Below are 18,678 nucleotides of genomic sequence, written 5' to 3' on the forward strand. Positions count from 1 at the left end.
AACACATAACACATATTTAGACTTAGGTACATTTTCACTAACACATGCCACCGTTTAGAGTTAGGTGCTGCTGTCAAAGACTTAAAATCGACTTTAAGTCTTTTGTAGTTAGGCTGAATAATTTCATTTTACACCTAAAATGAATAAATGTTAGCATTTAATAAAAATTGTTATAATTGACATGAAACTTAATTCAATAAATTTTACACAATTTGGAAATTTTCTCTAAAAATTTCCGATTATTTTTGTAAATCATGTGGCAGCCCTGCTGGCAGGCGATCGTTGTTTAGAATGAAAGCACTTTGAAATACTTTTTTATTTAGGATTTATTTTCATTCATTCAGTGTAAAACGTCGAAGCACCAAGGTGTGATCGTGTAATCGTATGAACGATTGTATACAAATAATAAACAATTTAAAAAAAAACACAAAGTGAAAATAATTAAACAAAAATAAAAAGAGTAATTAATTGAATTTATAAATAATTCAACAAAACAAAATTTAATCAACCATAATAAAATATAAAAACAAAATAGTGAATAAATAATCATCACAGAAGCATAGTTATACAAACATACATCTACATAAATACATAGATATGTATTTATGTTTGTATGTATGTACTTAGATTAGTATCAGTGATAAAGTGTTAATTAAAAATGTCACAAATTGAAATCAACCAAATATTTACTTACAAACAAACACACAAATGTACATAATAAATCCAAATGTTTACAATCTGTGTTTTTTAAGTTTAGAATTTATACATACATACTAGAAATACCTACTTAGTAGGTATAATTTGTAAAAATTACTATAATGTATGTAGTATGTCTGTATATAATTGTTGTGTAATGTCAATGTGTAGCATAATTGGTTCTTAATATGACTAAAACTTTTAACGGCATTCCATGGAAATATTTTGCCATAAAAAGTCATATCTTAATAAAAAAAAGATACAGTTTCGGGTTATAATTTATATAATCAGCATGCAAATCGGAGGTGACCAATATTAAAGTTGTATAGTTTTGTAAACAATTATTCGTTTATGTTTTATAAATTTGCGTGACGTGTTTCATGAACCCACCTTTAAATTTAGTGCAATTTTATACTGAAAATTTCTATTTAATAAAATTTTAAAATAATCACCCTAACTATGGAAGAAATTGTAAAGTTAATTTTTGTTAAAGTCGACTTTATTTTAAAGTAGAACTTTGGTTTTTATTTGAAAAAAACTTCAAAACTTTTTCCAAAATATACATTCAAATAATTGAAAATATTTTTCAATGAATGTAAATAAAAAGAAGAAATTTCAAAAAATTATAAAAACAAATTGTACATAAAAGTTCAAAACAAAAAGCTTTTTTTCTGAAATAATAAAACAACATTTTAAATTATATTTGAAATTTGTTTTATGGTACGAAATTTAAAATAATAGTCAACTTTATGGACTTAAAATCGATTTTAAGGCTTTCGTTGTTAGGCTGAAAATGTTCATAAAATTTCATAACAAAAAGCTTTTTTTTTAAATAATAAAACAACATTTTAAATTATATTTCAAATTTGTTTTATGGTACGAAATTTAAAACAATAGTATAATTAATGGGCTTTTGTAGTTAGGCTGAATAACTTTCAAATAAATAAAAAAAGCTGTATAATTTTAAATTCTAACTCCCATATTTATAAAAAAATTTTAAATTTAAACAATGTTCTAGCTGTTGGTTAATATTTCCATAATAGTTCCTTTAACATTATTTTCACATGTAAAAAAAAATTATATTTTATTTCTTATAAATAAAAGTAAACAAAAGCAGCTGATTCACTAAATGCACAATAAATTCAAGTGTGTGAGTCTAAATTGTCGCGCAAATTTATCAGAGTAGTGCAAACAAATTTCCATAAAATATTGGACAGTTCATTTGCATAGACTGCACAGTTTGTGAGGCATCTAAGCGTTTACATGAGAACCCTTAATATTTTTAGTTATTATTTTAGTCTTATCTAATATCGAAGGAAATAAACAAAAATAGAATAATTTGTATTGTTAACAACATTTTTGCATGAAAAATTCATGTACACAGATATGCGGGTAAACGGGTAGTTTTTTTTTTAAATGTGGTCAGACAAAACTCGTTTTACTTAGCTATTTTTCATTCGATATTAATGTTTTATACCCTGGTAGAAAGATAATTTTTAAAATAAGATAATACTTATTTTAAATGTTAAAAACTATTAGTTGAATAGCAAAATGTTTCAAGAAATCAGATAATGTACCATTGTTTATCGATTTACGACAAGGGATCTCATCCAGTTCATAGCATTTATTCAATAATTTTGAAAAATTGAAAATAATAAAATTTAATTTATTAAAAATAAATACATTTGAATCGATTATGTTCATTTTTGGGTGTTTGAGTGTTTATCGATGTCCGCGTGTTGGCTGAAATAGGTTTTTCAAAGCCCTCAGATAACCTATGGACTCACATGTAGTACTAATATATTAGATATTAGTATTGCAGGTATTAGAAATCAGCAAAATCGTCTCATAAATAGCTGAGATACATTCAAAACCCTAAAAATATCCATAATTAAGCACAAAAATAGACTTTTTGAAACTTCCCACACATAATTCTTTTGTGCTGAAGAAATCATAAAAATCGGTCCCTAAACGACCGAGATATAAGCGAAGGCCGGTATTAAAAAATACGAAAAGATCATTTCTTTACAGTTTTATTATTCTGTTTATAATAAATATGAATCGTCATCGTCTAACTAATAACTACAATTTAGATAAATAAATTTATTAATTTTCTGATTAAAATAATCATTGTGAACACGTCCATTGTTGTGTTGTTATTGTAGTAACAGCAGTATTAATTAAGGCAAAGCACCAAAAACAAAAATTAAATGTTTATTGAAATTCCGAATGCATGAAGCAAACAATAAAAAAAATATACATACAGTAGCCCAATAAAGTCTACATACAGGAATTCATATTAAAGTTCTTTCATTTAGTTAAAAAAATAAATTCATACTAAAAAAAAATAAAAAAACACCTCCTATGTCAGTTTTAGCAAAATTTCATCGTTATTCGAATTATTGATTCTGAGTCAAATAACTATTTTTTTTTATTTTTTGGACTTTAATGTTCAAAATATTATGAAACTCTCCGACAAAAAATTTTTCGTTATTTTCCTCAGCATCAAAAACTCTATTAACGGTAAACTTTTGGGTGTTATTTGATTTTATTTGTCAAATCGACATAAGACGTGTATTAAGTATATAGGTATTTCTTTAAAAAAAACTAAAAAATTAAAGTAACACAATTATTTTTCCTGTATATAGACTTAATTGGGCTACTGTATGTGCAATAAAAAATTATAGAAACAACAATAACAAAACAAAAACAAAATAATGTTAAAAATACACAATATTATAAACAAAAACAAACAACTATAGCTTTTTAAACCCCTTAAATAATTAAAATAAATTAATGATAAAAAAAAATTAAAATATTTGCCCTACAAAAACAACAACAATAAAAACAGCACAAAAATTACTACATTCACACAGTAGCAACATTCACACATGCAACTGCACTACATATTCAGCACACCACACGCAACATGTCAAAGTATCATATTCTAAACAACAGCGATTTCCTCAATCATGATGATGATGATTCAACAGCCACATCTACCAGCACTATTACTGCGGCTCCACTTACAGACGATGAGGAAAACTTTGGCCTCTTCGGCCGAAGCCATCATCATCGTCCAAATGATCAATTAAAACAAAAGAATTCAGTGCACCAAAACAAACAACATCAATATCTGAATAATTATTATGACAACGATCATGATGATCATGATGATAATCGTTACAGTCACGATCACAGGGAATTATTAATCAGTGATAATCACGTTGAAGATCTCATTCAATACACTAACAACAACAATACAATTGACAATAATAATCAAAGTATTTACAACAACAGCAGCAACACAACAACTGCTGCCGGTAAACATCAATTCACAAACACTAACAATTTAATGACACCTTTGGATTCCGCTGCTGCCGATGATGACTATACGATGGATGTTCCGCTGTTACAACAAAATTATAATAATAATAATACTAATAACAATAACAACAACAATGGGGACAGAAGAAACAACTACAACAAAAAAGCAAGTATAGTTTTATATATTTTCTATTTTTATATACATTTAAATGAAAATAAAAGAAAATTCATTAAAATTCCTACTAATGCAGTGATGAAATGATTTTTATTAAATAGTTGTTGCATTGTCTAAAAATATTTATCTGATACAAGTTCGTAAAAGTAAATATGTTTGCATGTAGCTACTTTTTCATTTGATAAACAAAATCCGGAAAATGCTTTGTTTTTAACTTTATCACATATTTTATCAATGAAAACCAACAAGCAACAATAAACTAATTTTCTTTAAGAAGAGCAAACAACAACAACGGAATATATACAAATGTACATATACTCAATTTTCCGAACAGGTTTATTTTTTCTCTCTCTGTAATGAAAAAATAAAGGGATTTTTATTTGCACTCTTCGAATACAGAAATTTAAAGATCTCTTAAGAAATTTTTTTAAACACACATCGTGCAAACAGCGTTCCCAGATTATCGTATTAAATTATCAAAATATAGTTACACTAGCTTAACCCGTTGCGCATCGCTACCCCTTTCGTAATAAAATGAAAAAATTTTATATTATTTTATAAAAAATTAAATGAATATAATTAATACCAGAATTTTTTGTTAGTTTTTAATTTTATACAATGCTTTTGCCATTGAGAGTATACAAACTAGTCTGCGATTTTAAAAAATCTTGATATTTTTCTTAAGACATTCACTCTGTTTTAATTTCGTATGTTTTTACAGTGGGCAAGTTTCGATCAAGTCAATTTTTAGTCAAACTACTTGCAATGATAGGAAAGTAATTTATAAACAGTTAGAAGACTCTAACTATATCAGTTATTTAGATATACGAAAATAACTATTTACCTTCTATAATCTGATACAACCCATTTGCAATACGCAAAATGCACATCCAAATTATTGAGAATCACACTATTATCTCCAGATATCCATTAATAACAATTAATCGCATGTGGGATGGGTTACCCAACCTCTTTCGATCCCAATCAATTTCACCCAAACATCATAAAAATATAAGAAAGTGATTCAGAAAAGCCTTAAAGATAATTGATAATATTTATTTTGTATGTGAGGTTCCATGGAACCACAAATTTTGAACAATCTCGGAATTTTTGTTATCCAGATGTTCAAAATTGACTACTATGTACTTTGTATGGAAGGTGCCACACCCACCGTTCCGATTCAAACCATTTAGCTAAACTCCGTACAGTGATGAGAAATTGATTCATATAAACTTTAAATACTTTACAATTATAGTTCTCCATAATACGCCTGTTTTCAATCTTATTTCGCCATTAATCATTTCTATGGCAAAATCAAAAATTATATATTTTCTCTATTGATCAGAAATTTTTGGTATTGAAAATGAGTAAAAACAGTTAAAAAGGATTGGCAGGAATATTATGACAAACATTAACTAATGAAGTAAAAAATAATCGATTCAAACACATACAAATCGTTGGTGTCTTCCATACATCCTTCACAATTGCTCTAGTTCTCAAATTATATATTAAAATTTGTGTTAAAATTGTTTATTTATAAATTTTCAACGCTTGAATTTTGGTGTGCTTGTTTGGTTCAGAATTTGTATATAAAACAAAAACAAATTTTTGAAATGTGTGAAATTTTGTTTTTGCTATGCACATAAATATCACTTTGGTGACGTGATTTACAAAATTAGGGCCTTAAATTTAATTGGTAACCTATAAAAACATCTTAGGACATCGATATACATATAAAGCTCATATGGACGGAGCTTTTTATTCTCGCAAAATAGTGTTTGTATACATCACAATAGTGGAAATGGTATATTGTATTTGTGCTGATGTTGTTGTAACAGCTGAAACTATACAATTTCCTAATCTGGGGGTTCAATGGGCTTGATCCACAAATTTTTGGACTAAGTGAAGCAGGATTGGTTGTGGGATATCATGGGGACCCTACCACATGCTGGACCCTACCACATACATTTTGTCGGTACGGTCTGTAAGGGACCAGTAGGCATTGGCGATGTTGCACCATTCCGATCTGTGATGTTGAAGCCAGGATGATTCCCTGATGAACTTCTAGGTGGAACTATTTCGATAACGTTATGTTCCTTTACTGAAAGAACATTCGTTTCCTTGTGTATATGGTGTTCCGATGTAATATCTATACAGCCTGTCTTTAAGGCATTGAACATTTCACCACTGGATATAACTCTGCGAAGATAACCTCACTGGTGACGCATAATAGTTCACTGAACGACCAATTGTCTTCTAGGTAGCCAACAAGGTTTCTTTATCCATTCACTATGTGCAGCCGACTAGCCCTTGAGAAGCTTGTTTCTACTTCGCAATTTGTGTGTGATTGTAGTGGCATGAGCTGAGGAGGTTAATAGTCTGTTAAAAGTAACCCCCAACATTTTTGGGTTTATTATAGTCAGAGTTTGGACTACGACTCCAAGGTAGGTATTTACCATCCTCATCCAGGTTGCATGCAGTGAAGAAATTGTGTATTTCATTTTAACTCCTTGTGGAGGTCTTAGATATGTTTGGAATTTAGAAATGTGGAAGTGAAACAGTAGTGGCGACAGGACCCCGCCCTGATCAATTGCTTGTTTAACTCTGTACGGGGTAGTGAACATTTCTCTCTAAGATAATTTACGACCCATCTCTTCAAGTTGTTGGATATTAAGGATTACATGCAAGGTCTGCCGCGTCGAGGATTGTTAATCAGATTTTAATATAATATCTCTCTTTAATGTCCAAACATAAACTCAATAACACCTCTTCTGTAGCCATAGGACATCCGTTTAGAAATTACAGATTTATTTCCATTTTTATTAAAAAATTAATGGTATTGTATGGTCAAGCTTGACCAATTTTACTTTATTCTTTGTTCATGTTATAGTTTTCGATATTATGAAATATGTGTAATTTAAATTATTATAGGTGCCAATTCTATACACCAATACTTAAGTATTCTTCATTTCTAATACTGATTGATATAAATGGTTAATACTAGAAAATTTTGGTTTAATTGATAGCTTGCAAGTACACAGAAAAAAACGATTTTTAAACTGTTTCAATTCAAATGTTTATCAGATATCAAAGCCGGCTTCGATAATTCCATAACTGAATCAAGTATTCATGTGCAATTTGTATTGAACTTCATAATTTGGATAATTAAATATAAAATGTTCGTATTATTAAAAAAAATTCGTTACCTTAATATAGAAAAACTAACTCGTGTTTTTTTTTTGTGCAAGCCCAGATTTTCGTTTATTTCGATAAATGGTCCGCTCGCTCATTGTTGCAACAACGTCATAACTCAAAATCCGGGTGTTTTGAACTGAGTAATACAAAATATGCGCCGTTCTTTAGTCTTTCATATAGTTTTATCAGTTTTAAAAAAAGTCAATTATTTTTTGTATGACAGTGTTTTTTCGTTGTAAACGTCAAAATTAAAATTCATATTTTCTCGTATATTTGACAAGTAAAAATTTGGGTTAAATACAGATTAGAAAAATATTAATATCTACTATTTAAATTTCTGAAATCGAATGATTTGATGAAAATTTATTTAAGAAATAGTAAAATGTCATAAAACATTCAAAGCCGTTTTTCACGAAACGACTTTTTTTGAATTATGACGTTGTTGCAGCAAATGAGCGATATGTACAACTATTCCTTGAAATGTTGGAAATAAAAAACATATGTAAATTATTTTACAAATCTGACCACAAATTCATATTAACAACACTTTCTTGTTTTGATATATTAAAAACAAATCCTCAAAAATCTTTTGGGCCACAAGATTTTTTAGTTGTTTTTAAAAAAAACCAAACGGTTATTGGTGGAACGCCCCACTGCAGGCGTGGATCCAGACGGTGAAAATGGAAATTAAGTAAAATTTTGTCTAAATTACAAAGAAAATATATGTACATATATAAATTTGGCTTCCTATATTCTAATTCCCAATAATAGTAAGTTAAATTAGATTTGAAATTTGTTTTATGGTACGAGGTTTAAAACAATAGTCAACTTTATGAACTTAAAATCGACTTTAAGGCTTTTGTAGTTAGGCTGAAAGTATTTAAAAGAATAATAAAAATAAAATTGCCGTAAAAATATATTTTTATCAAAAAATTGCTTAAAATATAGGGTTTTTAAAAAAAATTACAATAAAAAAATATTTGCCTGTATCAACCAGATCAGTTGCGAGTAACGGAGGGTTAAGGCTTTTGTAGTTAGGCTATATATCTTTTTCAATTTCAATATCGATACAGAACTCAATATAAAAATAAAAACTGGGTACAGTATTTTCAGTATTTTCGTCAAAATGATGATAATTCGATAAATCTGACAGTTATGCTTCTGATCTGTAACGCTATGAGAGCAGGCAAGCCCATGCTCTCAATTACTACGTTTATACGCACGGCTTATTCGCAAATAAAAATATTGCAATTAGAAAAAAATGCCGCATAAACAGTGAATTAATTTTTTATTTGCGAATAGCTATCTCACGAAAACAATTCCTGATTAACGACACTATTAACGCTTTTAGTTTATTAAGACGTTTTTTAAATATTTTATTGCGTTTTTGAATTACTTGGATTGCAAGACGGGCAAGAATTTTTGATTCTATAATTTTTACATTTAAAAAAATAAAAAATGTATCATATTTTATTCAATAAAAGAGCTACCAAATAATTAAATTTTACCGTCCGGCATCTCATAAAAACAAGAATTTTCCGTAACCAATGTGACATATAAACAGTGAGTTAGTTAATTGCAAATAATTTTTATTTGCGAATAGGCTACGTATAAACGTAGTAAATGTTACGTCGCACGGTGGCTCAGAACTTAATTTCATTGGCCAATAGTCCAACATTTTTTAACTCCGATTTCAAAAATTTTAATCCCATTCAATATTAAACATATTGAATGAAACTAAGGCAACCAACAAATTAGATCATAATATTGGCAAAATGCTGTTAAAGTCACATATTTTATGTTATTTAATAAAAAGTGTGATTTTTGTAAATTTTATCAGAAGTAAATTATCATTACTCGCAAACTATTATCAATAATTGGATGATTTTTTTCGTTATGTTGATAGGATAATAGTCTTTAAGAACTGGTATGATTTGTCACTTTACCGTTTATACCAGCTGTGTTATTAAATTGTTTCTCAGGTACTATATTTTAGTCAAAATTTCAGTGGAATATAATTGCTTAGGGTCAAAAGGGGTTAAAAAAATGTTACTTCCAGGAGAAAGGCAAACGTATGCTCTTTAAGCCCATATATACTTGTTGACCTGTTTTGACTTGTTTCTGGAACACTTTTTTCATTTGAATGAAATTACTCCAAAATTTTGTTTGTATTTTTATTTCACCAGTTCATATGACTGGCGCAAAGTACAAGTCGCAATTTTGAAGATATTGCTATAAAATTTGGTACACATATTTTTTTCGGCACGTGGACAAAGCCTATTGAAACTGGCTGAACTCGGTTCATTATTTCACCTAGCACCCATACTAATGTTCTCCCGAAATTGGACTTTATCGGTCGTAAGTGTTTAAGTTATATAGGTATCTCCACAAATTTTTCTCCAAATAAGTTTTATATATACCGAATTGATGTCACCTAATTTTATGGTGATCGGTCCATAATTAGTCATAGCTCCCATATAAGGACTGCTTCCAAAAATCACTTTAACGAGCTTAAATCTCTTAAAAATACAGGTATAAAATTCAACCCAAATCACTTCCATATAGACGTAATGGCGATCGATCCATAATTAGTCGTAGTTCCCATATAAGAACCGCTTCCAAAAATCACTTTGCCGAGCATAAATCTTTCAAAAATACATGTATAAACATAAAATTCAACGGAAACAACTTCCATATAGACATAAATCACACGACCTAATATAACTTTAACGAGCATAAATTTCTAAAAAATTTTGGTATAACATAAACATAAAAAAAAAAAATACTCTCAAATAGACATAAACCACACGACCTAATTTCATGGCAATAGTTTCATAATTAGTCATAGCTTCCATATAATGCCCTCTTCTGAAAATTATTCACGAAAATAAATTATAGTGTAGGGTATTATATGGTTGGGTTTCGCCGTACATATTTTCTTACTTGTTTTTATCAGCTTATAACTCAACAACTGCTGTTTTGGCCGATACTGTATCTCTGTATCAAATTGATATCAATAAAAAAAGGTCCGTTTGAAAATAATATCTTCCTTTTTATTTCGAAAAAAAAAATATTAAATGCAATGTATTTAAAAGACTAATACAAAAAAAAATAGCAGTAAAAATATTATTTTATAAAAAATAGATTAAAATTTAGGGTGTTTAAAAAAATTTACAATACAAAAATGTTTGCCTGTATCAACCAGATCAGTTGCGAGTAACGGAGGGTTAATTTAAGACAATTTGCAATGACAGTCAATGCATTTACATATGTCTGCAAAATAAGGCCTTTTGTTAGGCCAGTAAATGTAATTTCTTACGATTGGTATTTATTATGTAACTACTGCAAATAAATAAATAAATATGGGAATTTATGTATGTATGTAAATGTAATTATTATTTTGGTGCAAAATAAATATTTATTTATTCTTGATTATTGAACAATACTTAATTTTTTTATTTTTTGTTTTGGATTTTGCATGATATTTTAATAATTTATTTATTTTTCTGCAGCAGCAGCAGGAATACGACTTTGAATGTGTTTGCCTGTGCCAACAAAAAGGATTTGCATCCAACCTCAACTCCAATTCAACAAAGAGTGCTAAATCAAAAATCCTTTGGGCGATTGCTTTGTGCTGCATATTTATGGTAAGTAATTTTGTTTCATTCTGTATTTGCTCGTAACTGCTCACAGTTTTGTAAAGATCAACAAGAGAAATTGCAACAGCAACTAACAGTACAATTTGTATGAAAATATTTAGCATGTTCGTATATGCATAGTTCCCAGATTTTGTTCGCATCTTATCCCCACAAAATTATTGTTTGTCCCCAAAACACAATTTTTCTTATCACCAAAAATACCCAGTAAAAAATATTTTAAAATTGTTTTATTTTAATTGATATGATTATTGTTTCAAATAATAAAAGCTTTAACTCTACCGTTCATCATATCAAATCGCAGAAAATATTAGAATAATGTAGAATGTTTAAACTTGTTTATATTATGTTTACTTTTCACTTTTACAAACTGTTTAAAAAAATATGATAAACATTTTTTCCCGAAATTGCACTATAGGTATAAATAAAACAGAAAAACAGATTCGTTTTGACAACTGAATTTGTCGGTTGCATGTATTACCCAGCAAAAACTTTACTTACAAATAAGCCGAAAAATAAGGGGAATTTGACGATTCGACTACTTATTTTTCTACTGAAAGAAGTCATTATTTTTGTTCGCAATGTCCCAAATGTAATCCTTTATATTTTGGGAGGAAATAAGTTGTTTTGTTAGTAGAGTTATTTATAGAATTTTGTATTTGTTGAAATTACTGAATTTATGTGGTACATACAACTGTATTAAATAATAATTCGATCAAATAGAATGAAATTATCAGTGACTATTGTGAATTATTGACTTTCAAATAGAATTTGACTTTTTCTTTTTCAATTTATTTTACCAAAAAAAAAAACAAAAGCAAAATAATTACATATAAAATACAACAAATAAAAATGAAAGATACGTAACTTTATGCACTTTTGTACATTTTGTTGAATATCAACTGATTGTAAGTTTCTCAACGGATTTAGATTAGAGTATCCAAAACCGAAACCAAAAACCGGTTAACCGGTTTTTTCATCTTTGCAAACTCCACCGGTTTCGGTTTTTTTAAGTTTTCGGTTTTTGTAAGACGGTTAACCGGTTTTAATGAAATATATTTTCTAAAGCTCATTCAAACATATTTATGAAAAACTTTGATACCATTTTTAAAAATATTGATTTACTTTATAGACAATTATAGCATTTGACAATATTTCGTAAAATATGTCAAATAATTGCATAATTATAGAGCCTTAATAATTAAAAAATGCTAAATTTCCGAAGATTTAGTGCACAATTCTTAACACTTCCCTATTAGCGTCCAAAAATAAAAATAAATTTAAGTATACGTTTTTCATATTAAATAAAAATTTATTATAAACCGGTTAACCGGTTTTATTTGAGGACAAAACCGAAACCGCTTCACCGGTTTTTTAAGAGACATTAATCAAAACCAGGTTTTTCAAAAACACACTTTTTCGGTTTAACCGAAAACGGTTTCCTAAATTTCCCGGTTTTTCGGACACTCTAATTTAGATAGAAGAAACTTTGGCTTTGCGAATGGTGTATATACAATAAAATGTAAGTAATTTTTTTTTTGGAATTTTGGAACGCTTACCCTCTATTATTTTTATATATATAAAAAACTATAGTTAAATATGAAATTCTGTCTTTCTATCATGATTGCAACCCGTGCCGACTTGCGATTTAGTTTTGTAGTGCATTTACAAGGGCGAAAATGCAATTTTTTCAGTTTTTGTAAAAATTTTGCCATTAAATACTTACTTTTGCAATTCAGTTTAAAAGAATCGAAAGGTGTACGTAATTGTCGTCCTAATATGATATAAAACACATTGGTTAAGAAATGTTAAAATTATTAAAAAATCGCAAGGCCATTAACGTGTTTCATGCCACTAGAACAAGAAATGGAACAAAAATTTTGAAAATATTAAAATAAAAGCTTATCTTTACTTAAAATATATCCATATTTACTTGTTTTTGTTTTCTTAGGATACCGTTAACCTATTCGCAGGTATAGCAAAAAAAAAATTTTTTTTAACAGCAGTTTCAAAACTCCACTTTCAAATTTTTAAAAATTTTGTTAAACAAATTTCAGAATTTTTTAATCATCACATTGGGATTTATTGAGAACATAATAGGGAATAAAAATATGAAATAAGTATGACAAAAACTACTATACCTACTACTCGGTCAAGCTGATTAAATTTGCAAACTAAAAGAGATAACTTGCATATGTATGTTTTTTGTAGATCTTCTCAAGGACTATTTATATTTTAAATTTCAGCTCATTCCGTTCATACTTGGATTTTTGGCGATTTTTTTAAAAAATTTGAGAACCGATATGACATGTAATTTTGCTAATTAAGCGTAAAGAGCTTTATTTACAACTTTGGTATCTTTGTTGATACCCACTGAAATTTTTCGTCAAACTTTTTGGAAGATTATTTTAATTCTTAAATGTCTTGAAAGGACTTTTTTATTTTCTCGAAAAATGGGTCAAATTGACCCCTAATGAGAGGAGATTGAGGTTTAAGATCTTCCACAAAATTTATCCCCATAAAATTACACAATATAACTCTGACAATATGAATTCTCTCAGACATTAACTTACAACATTTTTTTCATTTAGTATAATGCTCCCTTCGATCAAAAAATAAAAACTTTAAACCATAAAAAATAAAAACTTTGACTGAAAAAAAAACTAAGACCAGCTGAACTGCCCTTTCAGAATTATAGGGTGTCTAAAATGCTGTTGGACAGTGTCATTAACAGGGAAACCAAAATATGCAAATGCATGTTTTTTCTGGTGAGTCTAATGGGCACATTGATAAGATATTTACACGTTTCAGAACTATTTAAGAATTTTGGCATCGATTTGTTAGTGCATATTTTTGCATATTTTACCCTTAAATGCATATTTTTACATATATTTGTTTTAGGAGCATATTTATGTCATATTTGTGTTTTAGAGCATATTTTACTGTTTTATAGCATATTTTGACTTTATCAAAAACATATTTTGTCTTACTTATTTTTCGCTGTTGTGTTACAGGTTTTTACTTCCTTTGTTTAAAATTCAAAATTTAAAAATATATGGTTTTTTTTTAATATAAAATAAGCACTATTTTAATAATAGCGCCATCTAAATATCAAATTTTAGTTCTAATTCAAACTTAACCGTTCTAATTGTTAAAGAAATATTATCTTTTAAATTTGCTCCTATAACATCAATTGATGTCGAAAGAACATTTTCTATGTATAAAAATGTTTTCAGATCCAATAGCCGATTTCTATTTGAAAATTTAAGTCAACATTTTGTTATTTTGTTGCAATACTAACCCTAATTGAAGAAGTGGCTTTATATTTATCAGGCTTGGGCGATGCCAATTACATTTTCCATTAAATTAATTTAGGTGTAATTGCAATTGATAATTTCAAATTACAATTACATGTAATTGTAATTGAAGAATTATGATTACAATTACTGGTAATTGTAATTGCGATTTTTCAATTACAATTACATGTAATTGTAATTTGAAAAATTCAATTACAATTAACAGTAATTGTAATTGAAAAATGGCAATTACAATTACCAGTAATTGTAATTGATAGAAAAAGCATATGTAATTTATTAAAAAGTAATTTAATTACTTTAAATTCAATTAAATTTATAAATATTAAACCGGTTTACCTTTTTTTTCATCTTTGTAAACTCGACCGGTTTCAGGTTTCTTTAACGGTTTTATTGAAATATGTTTTTGTAAAGCTCATTTAAACATATTTTTAAAAACTTTGATACTATTTTTAAAAATATTATTTCGTCAAAGATATAAAATAATTGCATAAAGAATTAAAAAATGTACAATTTTCGAGGATTTATTACTCAATTCTTAAGGACCATATAAGGACCATTTACGAACACATTAAGCTGCATAAATATCTAAAAAATATTAATATTGAACAAAAATTCCATACCTATCCGTAATTTATATTTGCAAATCATACTACAGGATTTTGTAAATATAGTCCATATTTGGCTATACCTCCCATATAAGGTCAACTCCCGAATAAGATCGTAATAAATTTCTTACAAATATAGTTATCAAGTTGAAATTCGAAACAAAAAATTTCAATATATATAAAAATCACTGTACTCAATTTTATGAAGATAAATTATCGTCATAGCCTTCGCATGAGAAACATTTCCGGAAAACTCATTAACCTTCACAAATCTCCAAAATAAATCTTTACTGAACCAAGTAGGTCATAGCCCCATATGTCCCTCAACCCAAAAATACATTAACGCACATTTATATCGATCAAAAATTTAACAGAAATCAGTTTCAAGTAGACAGAAATCATACTATTTGATTTTGAGACTATGGGTTCATAATTATATATTGCACGTATATAAGGCTCATATCCGGAAAATTCATTAAACGCGAATATATGTATATTAAAATTTCCGTATGCAAAATTTTGAACTATGTCTAAATATATTTGTATACCCTTTTTTATAATCGGATTCTTCACTTGAATTATATATAATTATTTTACATTCAAAATGAAATAACTTCTGCGCAAAATAGTATTTTTAACAATTGTTATATTATTTCATATATTTATTTAATAGTATTTAAATGACATTTTCTCAATCCTCATACATAATAGGATCTTTATACCAATGTAACTTCTATAATTCTCATCATATTTCGGTGGAGGGTATTTCAGACTCGGCATGGCCGAATATAGTACTCTTACTTGTTTTTAAATGTAAATCATAACTTACAAATTTACTTCGTTTTAAAAATAGTTTGTTAATTTTGTTCAATAGTCGTACATCATATTTCAAAAATGGTCAATATGTTAGTTCTGAGAAGTAAATGTTCTAATTTAGAGGGATATAAAATGATATGAAGTTGGAGTTTCGAGTTAATACGTCTTGAAATGAGTAGAATGTATATACATATGTACTTCGAAAAAATTTAAAAATTATTGTTTACAAACTATACTTATATAAAGATTTTCAATCTTTGTTGGGAAACTGAAGACTAATTTAATTAATCGAGTATGCATCAGTATATATGTATGTGTTACTATATAATATACTGGTCTTCGGCATTCTACTGCACACTATAAAAATAAGTAATTGGTAACTTCTGTAATTTTATATTTTTTTTAATAATAAATACTTTGAAAGTAATCATTACATAGTTTTAGTCATATTACTATTACTTTTTCTTAATTTTGTAATTGTAATTGACATTTTTCAATTACAATTACATGTAATTGTAATGTAAAATTTTGCAATTACAATTACTTGTAATTGTAATTGAAAAATTCAATTACAATTACATGTAATTGTAATGTGCTATTGGTCAATTACACATTACAAGTAATTGTAATTGCAAAAATCCAATTACAATTACAAGGTAATGGTAATGTACCAGTAATATATTACACAATGTAATCATTACCGCCCAAGCCTGATATTTATATAAAATGTCATCATCAAATACTCCTTGAGGCCTTTGCATAACTTAAGTTGCTATTGTTTTTATGTTGTATTTATTTTTTGTTATACTTGTTTAGTTCTTGTTATTTTTGTTTATTTTATGTCACTTTACCTTTTTAGAAATAAATTGTATTGATTTTTTTAAATAAAAGTGTATTTTTTGGTTATAAATTATGTAAAAGTTGGTTTTTTTAAGAGCATATTTTTAAATTTTAAGAGCATATTTTAAAGAAAGACGAATTTAATTTTGAAATGCGAATATCTCACAAAGATAAAATGAATTAATGTTTGTAGACCACAGCTAAGTAATATATTCCTATAGTACAATACTTGAAATGCGCCCCACATACTTTGGAATATCGTCACTACGCCTCCCGTTGGACTATACTAACCAAATACATCTGTTCAATATCTGGCAGCCCAACCCACAATGTTCATTCATTCAACTACAACAAAATTCCTCTGTATTTATGGTTTTAATTTTCAACAATAACTTCTTATTTGCGTTTTTCTATTTTCTATTTTCTTGTTTTCATTTCTTCTTCAGCATACAATGAATATGTTGGTATAATATGAAATATTATTTCTCTTACTTTATATATCCTTTCGTTTGCATTCTATTTTACATACAGGTTGTTGAATTCCTGGGTGGTTATTTAGCCGGAAGCTTAGCCATTATGACGGATGCCGCACATTTAGCATCAGATTGTATTAGTTTCGTTATTGGTCTAGTAGCCATTTGGTTGGGCAACAAACCACCGGATGGAAAAATGTCATTTGGATATAAACGATTTGGTAAGTAAACATCCTTAACTGACAATTATTTTGTAGTTAAAACACACATACAATACAATACACATATGCACACTAGAGTGTACATTCAAGTGCCCTAAGACAAGTTAATGGCCTAAAGAATTTTTAATAACTTTACAAATTTTTAACCAAAATTTTTTTTCTTTTATATCTCATTAGAATGCTAATTACGTACGCATTTCGATTATTTTACACAGAAATCATTATTTAATGCCAAAAAATTAAAAAAATGCTGCTTGATATGACGTAAAATACTCAAAACATTTTAAGAGCCTTTAACAACACTGTCCAACAAATTGAGACTTTTTGATTGGAACAAAAATTTTTTTTTTTTTCATATTTTATTTATTGTATCTTTACAAAATAATGTGAACTATCAATAATTTGTTCAAATCTTAAATCTAAATATTAATTTTTATTTACGTCCCATCACAGTTGGACGAAAAATTATCATCAGCGCAGGTCTGTTGGATTCCTTCTTCTTAGTCGGATGTAGCCATTACTTTTCATTAATGTTCGTGTAAGTGGGTTTGGGTGAACTTCTAACTTTTTAAAATATGACTCCGCTAGTTTTTTATTTAATTTTTCACCAAGGAGACATCTAGGTCCTTATGAATGTTAATATTTCTCACATACCAAGGCGCTGCTGTTATCATTCTTAATATTTTATTTTGAAATCTTTGAATTTTTTCAATATTAGAAGCTGAGGCCGTGCCCCATAATTGAATTCCATAGCACCATATGGGTTTTATTATTGAGCTGTACAGCAAAAGTTTGCAATCTAAACTCAATCTCGAGTTTTTACCAATTAGCTAGTAAATTTTTAGTAATTTTAACTTCATTTGAGTCAATTTCGTATCCATATGCTTTTTCCAGGTAAGACGTCGGTCTAGATGCAGACCTAGATATTTAACTTCAGTTTGTTGAGGTATTATATGATTATTTATTAGGATTGGAGGGCACGATTCTCTACGCAATGTGAATGTAAGATGTATCCATTGTTTTAACCACCTTTCTATGTCGAGTATTTGGTCTTGTAAAAGTACAGATGCTTCTTGGGGTTTTCATGAATGGCTAGTATAGCTGTGTCGTTAGCAAAAGTTGATATATGGGTTCGACTGTTTGTAGGCATATCACATGTATATAGCAAATATACGAAGGGACCCAGTATACTTCCTTGGGGTACGCCTGCTTCAAAAAGCTGTGGTGAACTTATGAAGTCTCCCTCTTTAAGAAATAACTTTCTAGGAGATTGTGTGTGTTCACTGGTAAATATTGTTTTATTTTTTATCGATAATCCTTCATGCCATACTTTGTCGAAGGCTTGAGAAACGTCGAT

General features: G+C 28.1%; 1 protein-coding gene across 4 annotated transcripts in view; it reads left to right on the forward strand.

Annotated features, from left to right (window-relative positions):
• Positions 1-347: 347 nt before the first annotated feature.
• ZnT41F (Zinc transporter 41F) overlaps positions 348-18,678 on the forward strand; it is a 40,239-nt gene continuing 21,908 nt past the window's right edge. The window contains exons 1-4 of one of the 4 annotated variants that reach the window (XM_065513116.1): positions 348-460; positions 3,345-4,189; positions 10,906-11,040; positions 17,159-17,321. In XM_065513116.1, coding sequence (XP_065369188.1) covers positions 3,626-4,189; positions 10,906-11,040; positions 17,159-17,321 — 862 coding nt within the window. In that variant the 5' untranslated portion in view covers positions 348-460; positions 3,345-3,625. The remainder of the gene's footprint in view (positions 461-3,344; positions 4,190-10,905; positions 11,041-17,158; positions 17,322-18,678) is intronic. The other 3 variants (XM_065513119.1, XM_065513117.1, XM_065513118.1) reach the window with 3 other exon arrangements.

Source organism: Calliphora vicina, chromosome 5 (assembly GCF_958450345.1).
Source record: "Calliphora vicina chromosome 5, idCalVici1.1, whole genome shotgun sequence".
Lineage (NCBI taxonomy): Eukaryota > Metazoa > Arthropoda > Insecta > Diptera > Calliphoridae > Calliphora > Calliphora vicina.